Source organism: Megascapheus bottae, chromosome 27, assembly GCF_031878675.1.
Source record: "Megascapheus bottae isolate mThoBot1 chromosome 27, mThoBot2.hap1, whole genome shotgun sequence".
Taxonomy (NCBI): domain Eukaryota; kingdom Metazoa; phylum Chordata; class Mammalia; order Rodentia; family Geomyidae; genus Megascapheus; species Megascapheus bottae.
In genome coordinates, this window is record NC_143535.1 from 11,391,014 (window position 1) to 11,406,612 (window position 15,599).

General features: G+C 43.2%; 1 protein-coding gene across 1 annotated transcript in view; it reads left to right on the forward strand.

Annotated features, from left to right (window-relative positions):
- Window positions 1-10,950, forward strand: part of Slc35f2 (solute carrier family 35 member F2) — a 30,137-nt gene extending 19,187 nt beyond the window's left edge. The window contains exons 4-8 of the mRNA XM_090319579.1: window positions 662-821; window positions 3,104-3,260; window positions 4,416-4,468; window positions 5,912-6,066; window positions 8,486-10,950. Coding sequence (XP_090175705.1) covers window positions 662-821; window positions 3,104-3,260; window positions 4,416-4,468; window positions 5,912-6,066; window positions 8,486-8,674 — 714 coding nt within the window. The 3' untranslated portion in view covers window positions 8,675-10,950. The remainder of the gene's footprint in view (window positions 1-661; window positions 822-3,103; window positions 3,261-4,415; window positions 4,469-5,911; window positions 6,067-8,485) is intronic.
- The last annotated feature ends 4,649 nt before the right edge of the window (window positions 10,951-15,599 follow it).

The window sequence follows — 15,599 nt, forward strand, 5'->3', positions numbered from 1 at the left end:
CAGAGAATGATCAAGAGCAAGAAGACCCATGTGCAAAGTGCTCAATAAATATTTGTTAGCCAGACACGGTGGCTCACGCCTGTAATCATAGCTACTCAGGAGGCCGAGATCTGAGAATCGAGGTTCAAAGCCAGTCCAGGCACTCAAAAAGTCTGTGAGACTCTTATCTCCAATTAATCACCAGAAAACACAAAAATGGCACTGTGGCTCAAGCCTTGAGCTGAAGAACTCAGGGACAGTGCCCAGGACCAGAGTTCAAATCCCATGACTGACAAAAAAAAAATATTTGTTGACTAAGTAATAGATACATGCTGGGAGGCAAATTTGCCTCCTCGTTTTAAGGATAAACACAGGGTCCCTGGAGAAGAATTTTGGGGTTCAGCAATTTGACCTCACTTTCAATTTTATGCTCTTGGGTAACTCGTGCCTCTGCTATCTCTTGTATAAAATGGGATTATTGATTCTATAATAATAAAGTTTTATTTTAAAAAATGGTCTCGTAGAGTTGTTGTGAGAATTATGTGAGTTAACCCAAGTAAAACACTTAGCGTCCTGGGCTATTAGGAAGACATTCAATAAAGATTGCTCCCTCTTATAATTTAATTACTTAATCTTGAGATGGCAAGAAATGTTGAAGCTGTTGGCTTTTCTTTCCCTGTAGCTTTTGGATTGCTTTGGGATTCCTGTGTTGATGGCTCTCTCGTGGTTTATTCTTCGGGCAAGATACAGAGTGATCCACTTCGTTGCGGTGTTTGTCTGTCTGCTGGGCGTAGGCACTATGGTTGGGGCAGACATATTAGCAGGGAGAGATGATAGTTCAGGTAAGACTCTGCTTACTTGTCACTGAAGAGTTTTGCCAGAGTCAAAGGTACCAGAGTAGTATTTATTAAGTATCTGGTTATTAAATATCTGGTTTTGTGATAACTATTTCACTTGTTTGCTATTCATGTGTGAATGATTTATTACATGTTTATTTGTGATTATTTAATTACATTAACATTTTTATTTTCTAGTATTTTGTAACCATTTCCTCAAGATGGTCTTTATATGCCAACTGGCCTGCAATCTTTTCCTTTTCTTTCTTTCTTTCTTTTTTTTTTTTTGTTGTTGATCTTTGTGGCTTGAGCTCTGGGCCTGGGCACTGTCCTTGAGCTCTTCAGCTCAAGGCTACCACTTTACCCCTGGAACCACAGCGCACTTCCCATTTTCTACTCCATTTTTTTAGTGGCAAATTGGAGATAAGAGTCTCACGGACTTTAGTGCCCGAGCTGGCTTTGAACCATGACCCTCAGATCTCAGCCTCCTGAGTGTCTAGGTGTGAGCCACTGTACCCAGCTTCCTTTCCTTCATTATTATTAATTATTATTTTTTTTGCCAGTCCTAGGGCTTGAATTCAGGGCCTAGGCACTGTATCTGAACCTCTTTTGTTTAAGAATAACATTCTACCACTTGAGCCACAGCGCCACTCCAGCTTTGTTTATGTGGTACTGAGGAATGCAGCCAGGGCTTCTTGTTGGCATTCTACCACTAAGTCACATTTCCAATCCCTATTACCTCCTCCTCCTCCTCCTCCTCCTCATCTTCTCTCTTTCTCCTCCTCCTTCTCCCTCCCTTCCTTCCTTCTTTCTTTCCTTCTCCTTCTCCTTTTTTTTTTTTTTTTTTTTTTGCCAGTCCTGGGCTTGAGCTCAGGGCTTGAGCACTGTCCTTGGACTTTCTCAAGGCTAGCATTCTACCACTTGAACCTCAGCACCAAGGAATCGAACCCAGATCTTCGTGCATGCTAGGCAAGCACTCTACCACTAGGCCAAACTCCCAGCCCCCTCCTTCTTCTTCTTCTTTTTTTTTTTTGCCAGTCCTAGGCTTGAGCTCAGGGCCTGAGCATTGTCCTTGGACTTTCTCAAGGCTAGCACTCTAACACTTGAGCCTCAGCACCACTTCTGGCTTTTTGCTATGTATGTGGGGTAGCGAGGAATCGAACCCGGGTCTTCGTGCATGCTAGGCAAGCACTCTACCACTAGGCCAAACTCCTGGCCCCCTCCTCCTTCTTCTTTTAATTTAGGTGGTGAGTACTTTTCTTGTTGAACATAGTAACCCCCTCCTACATTTTTCTCCCATCTTACCTTCTCCCGACCCCTCCCCTCAAGTTGTAAAGTTCATTTCTAACATATTGTCTTGTCTAGGCTGGTTTTGAACCACCATCTTCAAATCTCAGCCTCCAGAGTAGTTAGGATTGCAGGAATGAGCCTCCAGTGCCCCGCTGAATATTTGTTTTTATGGAAAAGGATAGCGTTCACCAGTAATCTTTTATATGCCATTCTGTAGATAACATTTGGGTAGACTTTGTATTAAATGCTGACAATTGGTAATCTAAAATTTAAACATGTTCTGATTTCACTCAGTCTTTATGTGACTTCAGTGTCTCTTTGGATCAAAGAACATTGTTGTGCTCACCACACATTTTTTTCTATAGTTCTCAATAAATTCCCTTTATTTTGTGTGCCAGTCTTGGGGCTTGAACTCGGGGCTGGGGTGCTGGCCGTGAGCTTTCTTTCTTTCTTTTTTTTTTTTTTTTGGTGGGTCATGTGGCTTGAACTTGGCCTGGGCACTGTCTCTGAGCTCTTCAGCTCAAGGCTACCTCCCTACCCTGGAGCCAAGCCCCACTTCTCGTTTTCTAAAGGTTAATTGGAGATAAGAGTCTCAGGTCCTTTTGTGCCCGGGCTGGCTTTGAACCTTGATCCTCACATCTCAGCCTCCTGGGTAGCGAGGATTATAGGAGTGAGCCTTTGTGCTGAGCTTGGCTTGAGCCACAGCTCTACTTCTGTATTTTGGGAATGGTTAATTGGAGATAGAAGTTTCACAGCTTCCTTGCCTGGGCTGGCTTCAAACCATTGTCCTCAGATTCCAGCCTTCTGAGTAACTAGGAATCTGTCATGTTCTAGAATCACATAGACCACCATTTTCCACTTAGGTTAGTTGTGGGAGGAGTCAAAGTGTGAAAAATGGCAGCAGCATTGTGCCAGACCATGAGAAGAATAAGAGAGTAGAGGACTTCCTGAATCACCCACTCACCACGTATTTCTTTTTGTGTCTCGCTCTCCCACAGGGAGTGACATCCTGATTGGGGACATACTGGTTCTGCTTGGAGCTTCTCTGTATGCCGTCTCTAATGTGTGTGAAGAATACATCGTGAAAAAGCTGAGCAGACAGGAGTTTTTAGGAATGGTGGGCTTGTTTGGAACCATCATCAGTGGCATACAGCTGTAAGTAGAGACATCGTTCTCAAAGACACAGTGAGTAAATACATCATAGCTGATTACTAACTACTAACCAGTATGCACTGGGTTAGTCTTGACTTGCATTTGAAACCAGTGATGGGAAAAGAACTATTAAAAAAAAGATGTTCTTGGGCCGGGAGTTTGGCCTAGTGGTAGAGTGCTTGCCTAGCATGCACAAAGACCCGGGTTCGATTCCTCGGTACCACATACATAGAAAAAAGGTGGAAGTGGTGCTGAGGCTCAAGTAGTAGAGTTCTAGCCTTGAGAAAGTCAAGGACAGTGCTCAGGCCCTGAGCTCAAGCCCTGGACTGGCAAAAAAAAAAAAATGTTCTTTTTTTTTTTTCCTGTTCCTGGAGTTTGAACTCACCTTGCATTTGCCTTTTTTGCTCACAGCACCTCCATTTCAGCCTTATTTCTTTACCTATTGTTGGTCCTGGGGCTTGAACTCAGGACATGGGCACTGTCCCCAAACTTCTTTTTGATCAAGGATAGTGCTCTACCACTTGAGCCTCAGAGCCACTTCTAAGCTGTTTATTGGAAATAAGAGTCATAGACTTCCCTGTGTGTGCTAGCTTTGATCCTCAGGTCTCAGCCTCCTGAGTAGATAGGATTACAGTCATAAGACTCCAGCACTAGGCAAAGGATGCTTCTTTTCTCATACAGGTGGATGTTTTCAACTACTGCTATCAATGTGGTAAAAAATACACCCAGTAACGATTTTTTCCTCTTTCAGTTATTTCTGGGAAATATTAACATATTAAATTCCTATGTTTATTCAAGGGAAAACATTACCTGAGCACTGTAGAAGAAAGAATACTTATAAAGAATCAGGCATCTATCCATCCATCCACCCATCCATTTATTTATTTTCCCAGAAAGAATTTCAATATGTAGTCCAGGTTATCCTTGAATCTGGTGATCTTCCTGCCTCTGCCTCCCAAGTGCTGGGATTATAGGCATGTGCCACCAAACCCATCTTATTTCGTTATCATTTTTAGTAAAGGGTAGTTTTTCCTGGTATTCTAGTGAAGCTTCGAAGGTCAACATAATTCCTTATCTTAGCAGAAGTATAGCAACTAAACTACGTATAAAATATTAAAAATTGTGTTTGCTGATCTTTACCTCTTATTTTACTCTTAGCTTGATTGTGGAATATAAAGACATTGCCAGCATAAAGTGGGACTGGAAAATTGGTATGTAATTCAATGCTGATTATTTTGTTAGTACTTCTGTCTCTCTGTCTCTGTCTGTCACTGTCTCTGTCTCTCTGTCTCTGTCCCTCTCTCTGTCTCTTTCTGTCTTCCCCTCCCCCCCTTCCTGTCTTGCTCTCTCTTGTTGGTCCTGGGGCTTGAACTTCGGGCCTGGGAATTGTCCCTGAGCTCTTTTGCTCAATGCTAGTGCTCTACCACCTATAAGCCACTGCACCACGTCTACTTTTCTGGTGTTTAATTGGCGATATGAATCTTACAGACTTTCCTGCCCAGGCTGGCTTTGATCCTCAGCTCTCAGCCTCCTGAGTAGCTAGAATTACAGATGTGAGCCACTAGTGCCTGGCTCTTTCTGTCTTTTAACTGATAAAAAGGCATGCCTAGAAACATTCTCCATTTTAGTAATATTTCTATATCCTTGTAAAACTGTGCCTGTGATAGTTTTGCATGTTGACTTTTCTTTGAAAAGGGGTATATGAATGTAATTTCTTGCCAGGCTTTGGTGGCCAATTAGATCTGCCTCTTTAGGTCATCATATTTATAAAGATTGTCATCTGCTTGTTATGATTTGGGAAGCATTAACTCGAAGCATCTGATGGTTACATAATCACCTCCCACTTCCTGTTGCTTCTCTCCTCTGATAACCCTGAGCTTTTGCAGAAATAAAGCACATGATGTTGGGAAAGATTCAAACTGTACTTAAGGATGGGAAGAAAGAAGTGACCTAGCACATATATGTTATTGAAAATTGTTTGCCAGGCTTGAATAATTTACTAGCCTGCATTGCTAGAGTATGTGAAAATATGTGTGTCTGTGTGTGCATGGATAAATTGAGCATGAGATGAAATTTAAATGGCTCCAAGACAGATTTACAGCCCTTGCTGTCAGTTCTGTCCTAAAGAAGACCTTGTACTCTCTTGCGACATTTAATAAGATGAATAAAATACAATGGATTTAATATCTACCTTTGATGTCCTAAAAATACTTTATACTGAATCCAATCACCCAAATCATATCCAACCAACTAAACAAATTAGAGACCCACTACAGATAACAAGCGGTGTTTCTTGATAGGTGACATTATGCTTTGATTGCCCTTTGATCTCGGGTATCACTCAGCTTTAAAAGAGAGGATTATGTGGGGGTGATAAGAGCTGGGGACTCAGTCCCACCATAGGAAAGATTTTATGGCCCAAATCTTCTTACACCCTATTAGATAGATCTTCACAACTGTGATCTCATTCCCGATGCCTTTTCTAGAGAACTTAGTAGTCTCTGTGGCTAAAGAGGGATTTTGTGGATGATAGGGATTTTGTTAAGGGATAGTGGTGGGGTGCTAATAGGGTAGCCAAGTCTTGTCTCCACTTTCCCCTTTGTCTGATTTCTTCCAATCATATTGACTATCTTATTTTATTTTTTCCCCCACAGCTTTGCTATTTGTGGCCTTTGCCCTCTGTATGTTTTGCCTGTACAGCTTCATGCCACTGGTGATTAAAGTCACGAGTGCCACTTCTGTCAATCTGGGTATCTTGACTGCTGACCTCTACAGTCTCTTCTTTGGACTCTTTCTATTTAACTATAAGGTAAGAAGATAGGTTATATTCAAGTAAGAATACATGCATGGTGTAAAACTTTGTTTGCTTGTTTTCAAGCAGGTTTCCTTTTTTTTTTTTAGTTTGTAGACCATTTTATTTAAATATATGATTGCTACTGCAATCCAAGTAAACTTTTCACATTTTAGAACCTTTGTGAAGTATAGTAAGATTAAATAAGACTGTTGGTCTTTGGCAGATTCCTCCTGCCCCAAGACTGGGACATAGAGATACAGATAAATGTTTATCTAGTTAAGAGTGGAGGTCCAGGTGAAATTCCCACCCCAACCAAAAATTACCATCGGCCCCTGATAACACCCAAAGACCACCCTCCCAGGTTTCACATAATACCAATTTCAGGAACAGGAGGCGTTCATGGCAAAGTATAACTTTTATGAACTTCACAGCACAGAAAACCCTTTTTTCAAGAGGGCATGCAAGTTACCAGAGATTACACCCCTCCAAGTCTGATGCTCTTGTGATGAGCAACTTACTGGCAAACACGTCTCCCAGTGTTGTAAGCAGGGAAATACACTGAGCACATTTTGCTGTAATTCCATCTATTTGCAACACCTGCACTGTGTCTGTCTCTGGCTGTTAACTTACTCATTCTTGACAGAACTCTTGAAGCAGTTTCTCGAAGACATCTTTTTCAAAAGTTGTCAGAACAAAATTGTTAAAAACACAACTTTCTCATTTAATTTTCTTTTCTTCCCTTTTCTTTTCATTTTCGGTCCAAGACTTTGACTTGAACTCAGTATCAGAAACTTTCACTCCCTGGCTAGTGCTTTACCAACTGAGACAGGCTGCCAATCCTACAACGTTCTTATTATCTTGGCTAGAAGTTTATTGAATAGACCTCACGCCTAATGAGAATTACCCTCAGAGGGATTTTTTTTTCTTTTGACACTCATGGGGCTTGAACTCGGGCTCTTTTGCTCAAGGCTAGTGCTCTACCATTCTGAGCCACAGCTTCACTTTTGGTTTTCTGGGGGGAGATAAGAGTCTCAGAATTTCCTCCCTAGACTGGCTTCGAATCACAATGCTCAGCTCTCAGTCTCTTGAGAAGCCAGGACTGCAGGCATGAACCTGGCTCCGCTTTCATTATTGAGGTGAGAATCTCTGGCTCATGATTTTATCTTCGATTAATTTACGATGATTTAGTGCTGCCCTCGCTAGCCTCGGAGTTGAGATCTTCCTGCCTTAGCCTCCCAGGGAGCTGAAGTGACCATGTGCATCATTTTGCCCACTTTGGGAGCCTTTTAAATGCTTTATATCTATTAGTTAGATTAATGCAGAAATTTACTATTAGGCAAAATGGAAAAATAATGCCTTTATTACCTCATGAAGAAAATAATAAACTCACTGGGGTGGGTCACATTTTGTATGAAAAGCTATATTGTCCCAAAGTAGGAGGGATGAAATTGTTTTTCCTGCTGTAGAAGCTCTTTCACATCAGACTTCGTGGAACACAGCTGGAATCGCACATCTGTCTCTTCCTCCTGCTTAGGGGGTGTCCGTATCATGTCGTCTTTGGAGCAGCCTGTTGTGTGCTTATAAGACAATGGATGTGAGGACAAACACCATCTGAGCACTGTTGTGGAGACAGAGTTGGCTCTTAGCTCCTTAAAAGTCTTGGATTCTTTCAAGTGTTTTTGGACCACACTTGAACAACCAACCGCTGTCTTAGAATTCTGAGCTTACCTGTGGTAGACATTTGCTGGCCAGTTTGCTGTCTTTCTTCACAGACATTTAAACGAAGCGTTATGATGTCAGCTGTTGTGTTGCCTGATCTTTTGAGAGCGACTACATTTCTTAAGCCTTATACAATATTGTATCCAAACAGAAATCCTTGATGCTGATTTAGCCTCTTCCCAGCCACGAACTCCAGTGCTTATCAGAATTAGTGATACATAAAGCACACGGAGTCCTCAGAAACTGCTGCTGCTGATGTATTAACCTTTTTAACAGCCTTGATGGGTTATGTAGCCAGGATTATAAATGTGAACGACTGGTGCTCAGCTTTGTCATTGTCTCTATTTTTGTGCTGCTCCTGGGACTTGAACTCAGGGCCTGGGCTCTGTCCTTGAGCTTCTTTTGCTCTACCATGTGAGTCCAGCACCACTGGAAGTAGTGGTTAATTAGAGATAAGAGTCTTATGAACTTTCCTGCCCAGGCTGGCTGGAAACCATGATCCTCATATTTCAGCCTCCTTGAATTGCTAGAATAACTGGTGTGAGCCACTAGTAAATGGCAACTTGGTCACTGACTTTTGAGATTGAGCCTCACTAAGTAATCCAGGTTGACGTCTAAGACTTGATCTTCCTGCCTGTATGTCAGTTGGCTAAAGGTGGGGACTGAGAAGTTTATAAGGAAGGGCATCTCACCACCCTTTCTTCTCTTGTTCCAGTTTTCTGGACTCTACATCCTGTCGTTTACCGTCATCATGGTGGGCTTTATCCTCTACTGCTCTGCCCCGACTCGCACAGCAGAGCCTGCAGAAAGTAGCATCCCTCCAGTCACCATCATTGGCATCGACAACCTGGGACTGAAGCTTGAGGAGAGCGGTCTCCCAGATAGCCACTCTGCAGTCTTGTAGCTGCAGACACAGCGCACACCAGTGCACCCCCCAGCACATGTCCTTCACTGGGGGACACGACTGTGTTCAGAGCAACCACTTCCACAGCACTGGATGGCAGTATCCAGTGGTTAGATTTTAAGAAGGAACTTTGAACAATGTAGCTAAAGTAGAAATGCCAAACTAGAGCAGAACCCTCAAGGTGGGGGTTGTGTTTCTAGGTGATCAGGACTGGTTCCTCTTAGTGTCAGGTGCCAGTCTCACCTGGGGCTCTCAGAGACACCCCCACCCCCAAGCCCTCCCTGTGGGAAAGCCAACAGGGCATCAGCCTGAAAATGGGCTGTTCCTGTTGTCAGGAACAAGAACATCAGGGTAGGCCTGGTTGGGTTTCCTCTGCTGGAATCTTTGGGGGGTTTGTCCTGCTTGGGCAGTCATCCATAGGCTTGATGGCTGCTGGGATCAGGTAGGGTCTGGTCACAGATTGCATATGGTGGATAATGGGTGAGAGTCTGAGGTGGAAGTGTGAGTGTTGGAAAATGCACGTTTTTTTCATCTTTAAGACTTTAGCTCTCTTGTCAACCATGCCTTCGTCCAGCATGGCTGAGCCTCTGCAAGAGGACGACAGAAACATCACTGGGACTAAACGTTGGAAGTAAGATAGAATTGGTTTGCCTGAGCCATTCGTGGGAGGAGTTGGGAGTTGGGGGCTGGGGACCACGCCCAGCTGGAGCTAAAGGGGAGAGGAGTGATGGAGGAGCCTGCTCTCAAGTGTGTTCAGTGCCTCTTTGTCACCCTCGGCACTGTCACTCCTTTTCTCCTTCCTCTCCTCCCTCCTCCCTTTTCCTCTTCTTCCTTTTCTTTCTTCCTTTTCCACATTTTATCTCCCTCCTTTCCTTCTCTTTCCTCTTCTTTTTCTCCTGTTCCTTTTCTTCTCATTCCTCTTTTCTTTCCCCTCCTACTTATTTTCCTCTTCTTCCTCCTTTCCCTCTTCACCTCTCTGCTTCCTCCTTCCTCCTCTTTTCCATCCCCTCTTCCTCTTTTTCCTTCTCTTCCTCCTTTCTTTCCTCTTCCATTTCCTTCTTTTCATCTTCCTCCTTCTTCCCCTCCTCTTCCTCTTTCTCCTCTTCTTTTTCCTCCTTTACTTCCCCCCCTCCTGCTTCTCTCTCATCAGTCTCCTCACCCTTCTTCCCTGCTCCTCACAAGCCACAAGTTCTAGAGCAAACTGAACTCCAGTCTGGGAGCCATTTTGAACAACGCACTGTGAGAGTTCCCAGACCAGAGCAAATATGCAAGGCACTGTTCTTTTAAAACAATGTTTCATGACTTGCAGGAGTGATTCGCCAAGGATTTCATCTTGTTCTCTTGCATCCCAGAAAGTGAAATATTCCTGCCAATTTTCACAGCAAGAAGAATGCTTTTTTTTTCTATTACCTGCTAAGAAAGACAGATCACCATGAAAATGAAGACCCAAGTTCATAATTTCTCTAAGAAGAGTACATTGCCACCACCCCTCCCCCAATCCTAGAAGCCTTCAATTGTTTTTTTCTTTTTTTTTAAAGTATACTACACTAGTTCTTAACAAACATACCCAATGTTGGAGATTTCAGTGACATTCCACAATACAGAGGGGTAGCCTGGAGCAGGTGTCAGAGGATCAACTCATTGGGTGCCATTCTTAGAAAACTCCCTGTAAACTTTGTGGGGGTGGGGAAGAAATTGGGAGGAAGTGTTCATATTATTAAAGCACTTTGAATTCATAGAAATCCAGCCACTGGGTTTTCTTAATTTACCCGGCTCTTCTTGTGGATATTAGTGATTTGACATGTTCAATACTTCACTTCCAACTTTTAGGAGTCTTGTCCCCTGTGGGATAAGATCTCCTTTGCAAGAATTTTTTCACATTCTGAATGTTCCCAGTGGCGGCTTTTCCTTCTCCTTCTTTCCTCTTCTTTCTTCTTCAAAATAGCCTTGGTCTCTACAGCCTGTTAAAAGTAATATTTTTGGGGGGCCGGGAGTTTGGCCTGGTGGTAGAGTGCTTGCCTAGCATGCACGAAGACGTGGGTTCGATTCCTCGGCAACACATGTATAGAAAAAGAAAGCCAGAAGTGGTGCTGAAGCTCAAGTGGTAGAGCTCTAGCCTTGAGAAAGTCCAAGGACAGTGCTCAGGCCCTGAGTTCAAGCCCAGGACTGACAAAAAATAAATAAATAAATAAAATAGTATTTTTGGGCCCGGAGTTTGGCCTGGTGGTAGAGTGCTTGCCTAGCATGCACAAAGCCCTGTATTCAATTCCTTGGTACCACATGCTTGTGGCTCATGTAGTTTGATGGTTTGGCAGCTGAGTCCAGGATTTGAACCTCTCGGTGGAGCTGGGAGCCTGTCCTCACTCAGCCAGTGTCTGGGTAGCCACGGCACCAGAGGATTGCCCAGGCAGTAATATTTCTGTTATGAGGGCTGTTAGGGAGGGGCTTATGTAAAGCTAGATTGGCAATGGCACATTCTGCAGTAGTACAGGTTTCCCTTTAAACATATTGTCTCCCTTCCTGCCCATGAGATGTGTGGTCACGACTCCGCTGTCATTGTGGTGATGTGCCATTTTGTCCAATTGAGCCACTTAGTTTCTGGGCAGATGTTCAGCACCCTCAAAAGATATCAATAAATCAGGGAAAATGCAGAGATAGCCACTTAGCTGATTAAACGGCAAGAGATTTATGAGGAAATTAGGTAATGCTGAACCTACAGTTCTCCAATAGTCATAGAAAGGGTGATTTGAAAAGTCTGATAATGTAGAATGGCATGTAAGGGATTGAAGCTGCATCAAAACACCAGAATGTTCCCTCTTTCCTGTGTGGACGTATGGGATAATGGGCTCAAGGTTTTCTCTCCCAGCACTTAAACTGCTGCCATCGGTTTAAATACTAAAATCTTAAAATGCTGCCACTTAGAGAAATGGAAATTTAGATAAAAGGAGGAAAGAGAATTGGTGCCAATTAGGAAAAAAAAAGGCACTGGAATTGCTATTGCTATTGGCTCCAATGGATGATAAAGAAGCTTCTAGATGTTTCCATGAAGTCATTGTTTAGTCATTTAGCACTACTACTCTCCCATGAGGAGAGCAGAGCCCATCTCCAACATGAAAGGGTGCTTGGCACAATGCCTTTGTGCCTATGGTTCTATAAAATAGTTATTGCCAAATGCTGGTGGCTCCTGTCTGTAATCCTAGCTACTCAGGAGGCTGAGTCCTGAGGATTACGGTTCAAAGCCAGCCCAGGCAAGAAGGTCTTTGAGACTTACCTCCAGTTAGCCACCAGAAGACTGGAAGTGACCCTGTGACTCACCATGGTAGAGTTCTATCCCTGAGCAAAAACAGCTCAGGGACAATGCCCAGGCCCAGAGTTCAAGGACCATTAAAAAAAAAAAGTTTCATTTTGTTTGACACAAAATCTTACTGTGTAGGCATATGTCCTGTTGAAGGTGATTTTATTACACAATTAGGTTGATTTACACTAAATAATAAGCTGTCATGCTTAAAGGTCTGATTATTTTCTTAAGATCATCACACTGCCAGGAATCTTTTTCTCTAATGGGGATTAATAGCCATTTGTGCTTTATTGTCATAGCAATAAAATTTGCTTCCAAGAGTGTTATTTCAAAGTGAAAAACAAAATACATTGCCAGTGGACAAGCTGACATTTTATTTTCTTCTTGTTTTGTATTTATTGTTATATCTCATCATTTGGTGTGCTCAATTCCCCCCCTTCTGATCATTTTCCAGCCTTCAATAAAAACTTTGAAACTTGGCTTGGAGGTTTCCCAACTCCTTCCATCACGTCAAGGGTCCGGTCCATGCCTATAGGAGTGAATTCCTCTGCTTGAACACAGAATGTCCTTTAGCTATGACCTTCATTTCTTTCTAGTAGCTGATCCTGTGTTACATCTACATCTGATTCTTCCTCGGAGGATGCTACCTTTGTGTCTCAAATGCCCATAGTTCTCTATTTTGAACACAACTGAGGATATCATCCTCAAACAGCACATCTGTCTTGGTTAGGCACTGGTGGCTCCTAGCTACTCAGGAGCCTGAGATCTGAGGATGGAGATTTGAAGTAGCCATGAGCACGAAGAGGCTCAGGGACAGTGCCCAGGCCCAGAGTTCAAGCCCCAGGCACAGAAAAAAAAAGTGCATCTCTTTCTCAAGCTCCTTTAAACTCTTAATTTTAATTACCTTAACATTTTCTGTTCTTGAATGCTTTCCATTCTCTCCATCATGGAGTCTGTGGTTGATGGCTCGGATTTTTCCCATGGTCAGCCAAGCCCTTCATTTTCATAAGGTAGCAATTTATGTACCTAACCAATTCTCTTTTTTTGTGTGTAATAATTGTCTATCTTTGATAATTTCTAATTCTAGAAACTCCAAAATCATGTGATCCACAGCTTTGTTTTATTTCTCCCCGCCTTTGTTTTTTGTTTTTTGGGTTTTTTTTTGCCAATCTTGGGGTTTGATCTCAGGGTCTGGGCATTGTCCCTAAGTTTCTTTTGCTCAAGACTAGCACTCTTCCACTTGAGCCACAGCTCCACTTGAAGCATTTTTTTTTTTTTTGATGCTTAGTTGGGGAAAAGAGTCTCAGAGATTTTCTTGCCAGGGATGGCTTTGAACTGTGATCCTTAGATCACACCTTTCTGAGTGGCTAGAATTACAGGAGTGAGTCACTAGTTATCGGCTTCCTATGGAAATTTTATTTTTCCACTCAACAATACATCATTGGCACTTTCCACAGCAGTGAATATTAAAATTTCTCAGGGTTGAACACTGTTTCCTATAGTAGATATCTCAAGGCTTGGTAAGTACACTAGGTGGCAGTGTTGAAATAAAAATTCTGGAAAATAAAGATCTGTATTAAAATGTGTGCACACACACAACAAAAAACAAGCAATCCCTGGGACTTTGTCCAGTTGAATCTTATTATTATCAACAATCTGATAATTAATAAATGATAAGAGACTAGGAATGTGGCTTTGTGGTTGAATGCTTCCCGAGCATGCACGAAGCCCTGGATTCAATTCTTCAATACCACATGCACAGAAAAAGCTGGAAATGGCACTGTGGATCAAGTGAGCAAAAGAAGTACAGGGTCAGTGCCCAGGCCCTGAGTTCAAGCCCCAGGACTGGCAAAAAAAATAAGGAAACATTTATCTGATTAAGGTTGTGTAACTGAGGGCTTCATGTCCTCAGCTTGGGCTATAACTATCGGTTCCCAAGACTGAGTGATGAATAAGACTCTAGATCTCCATTCTCATTTACCTATGAACCTGAAATGAGTCACCCTGAGAAAAGTAGAACTTTATGATTTCTGGCATTATTTTCGGATATAATGTTTATCTTGCTGTACTGTGTTTTCTCAAACCGAGATCAGAAAAAGAATCTAGCACTCCAGGCAAAGTCAGTCCCCTTTCCATAGTAGTTCTGATCCCTCATCATGGCCTTGTGCAGTCCTGTGTGCAGGCATGCTGAGAGATCATGGCCTTGAACCATGTACATGCAGGCCCCCAGGCATCGCTTCATGGCACCTTGTCCTTGGAACCCTTGCGCTCAAACAGCAAGCCAATTGGACCCCAGAAGTATGCAGTAGAACAGGCTCTCAGTCAGAGGTGCTGAAGATGCAGACTGTGTGGAGCCTCAAATGGGGTCTGAGGACTGGTGTGGCCCACAGGCTCCCCAGTAATCTCAGGGTGTTGGGGGCCGAGTAATGCCATTCTAATAACTTTCTGCTGAGACCTGTAGTAGGGGTAAACAAGTGGACCTCTTTATCCCTCCCACCTGTTGTGCTGATAGGCTCCTGCACCCAATATAAGGAGGGGAGTTTTAGAGGGAGATTCCTACCTTGATGAAGCTGCGTGGCGTTTCTGTTCGTGCTCCGGAGAAGCAAGGCTGAGTGCGGGAGGACAGTGGGCCCTCTCCTCTTGTGGCTTGGACTGGTTGGGGTTTTTCCATTCCTCCCCAAGAAGGATTGGGGATGAAGGACCCTGATATATTGGCGCCCAACGTGGGGCACGAAAGAGCCAACGTGGGGCACGAAAGAGGCACGAAAGAGCCAAAGTAGGGCACGAAAGGGGCACGACTGTGAGTTGAGCCAAGTGAGAGATACATGGAGGAAAGACTGAAAAACCAGAGAAAACCTAAAAGGCACAAAAAGACTGAATAACCAGGGAAACCTGAAGGGAAAATGCAGGCTGAAGTTACTCACAGGGGAAAAAAAGACAGGAAGACAAGGAGAAAGAGAGGGAGAAAGAAAAAGAGAAAAAGGAAAGACTGAAAAACAAGGGAAACCTGAAAGAAAACACAAAAGATAAAGGAGGGACTGAAAGGCCAGAGAAACCCGAAAGGAAGATAATAAAAAGAAAAAGGGAGAGAAAGGCCAAGGAAACCTGAAGGGAAAATGCAGGCTGAAATTGCTCACAGGGAAAGAGAAAAAAGACAAAGACACAGGGAGAAAGAGAAAGAAAACTCCTCAAAGACTAAACCAGAGAATGTGTGTGGGTGAAAGGGATTTTAATCATTGCCAGATCACCTCCGAAGCGCGGGTCACTTCGGGAGGAACCTTGGAGAGGGCGAGGCAATGTCCCAGGAAGGGAGGAACCTCGCGGGAGTCTCTGGCCAGAGCAGTAGGGCGAGGCCTATTTTCTAATGAAATGTCAAAAAAAAATTACCTCGCAGAGGGCGAGGCCTGTTTTCTATTTTTCAAGAGATTTTAGAATAGAACCAAGTGGGTTCAGACTGGAACGACCGCGAAGGTGTGTGTGAATGGTAAATCTAAGTCTATACGGGAGTAAACAGTTTAAGAACAGGTGTAAATCTAAGTCTATACAGGAGTACAGGTGAAAAGCGCAGACTTGAGAAAGAGAATTAAGTGGTAGTGATTTAGAAAGCCTGTGTTTGGGTTCAGAATA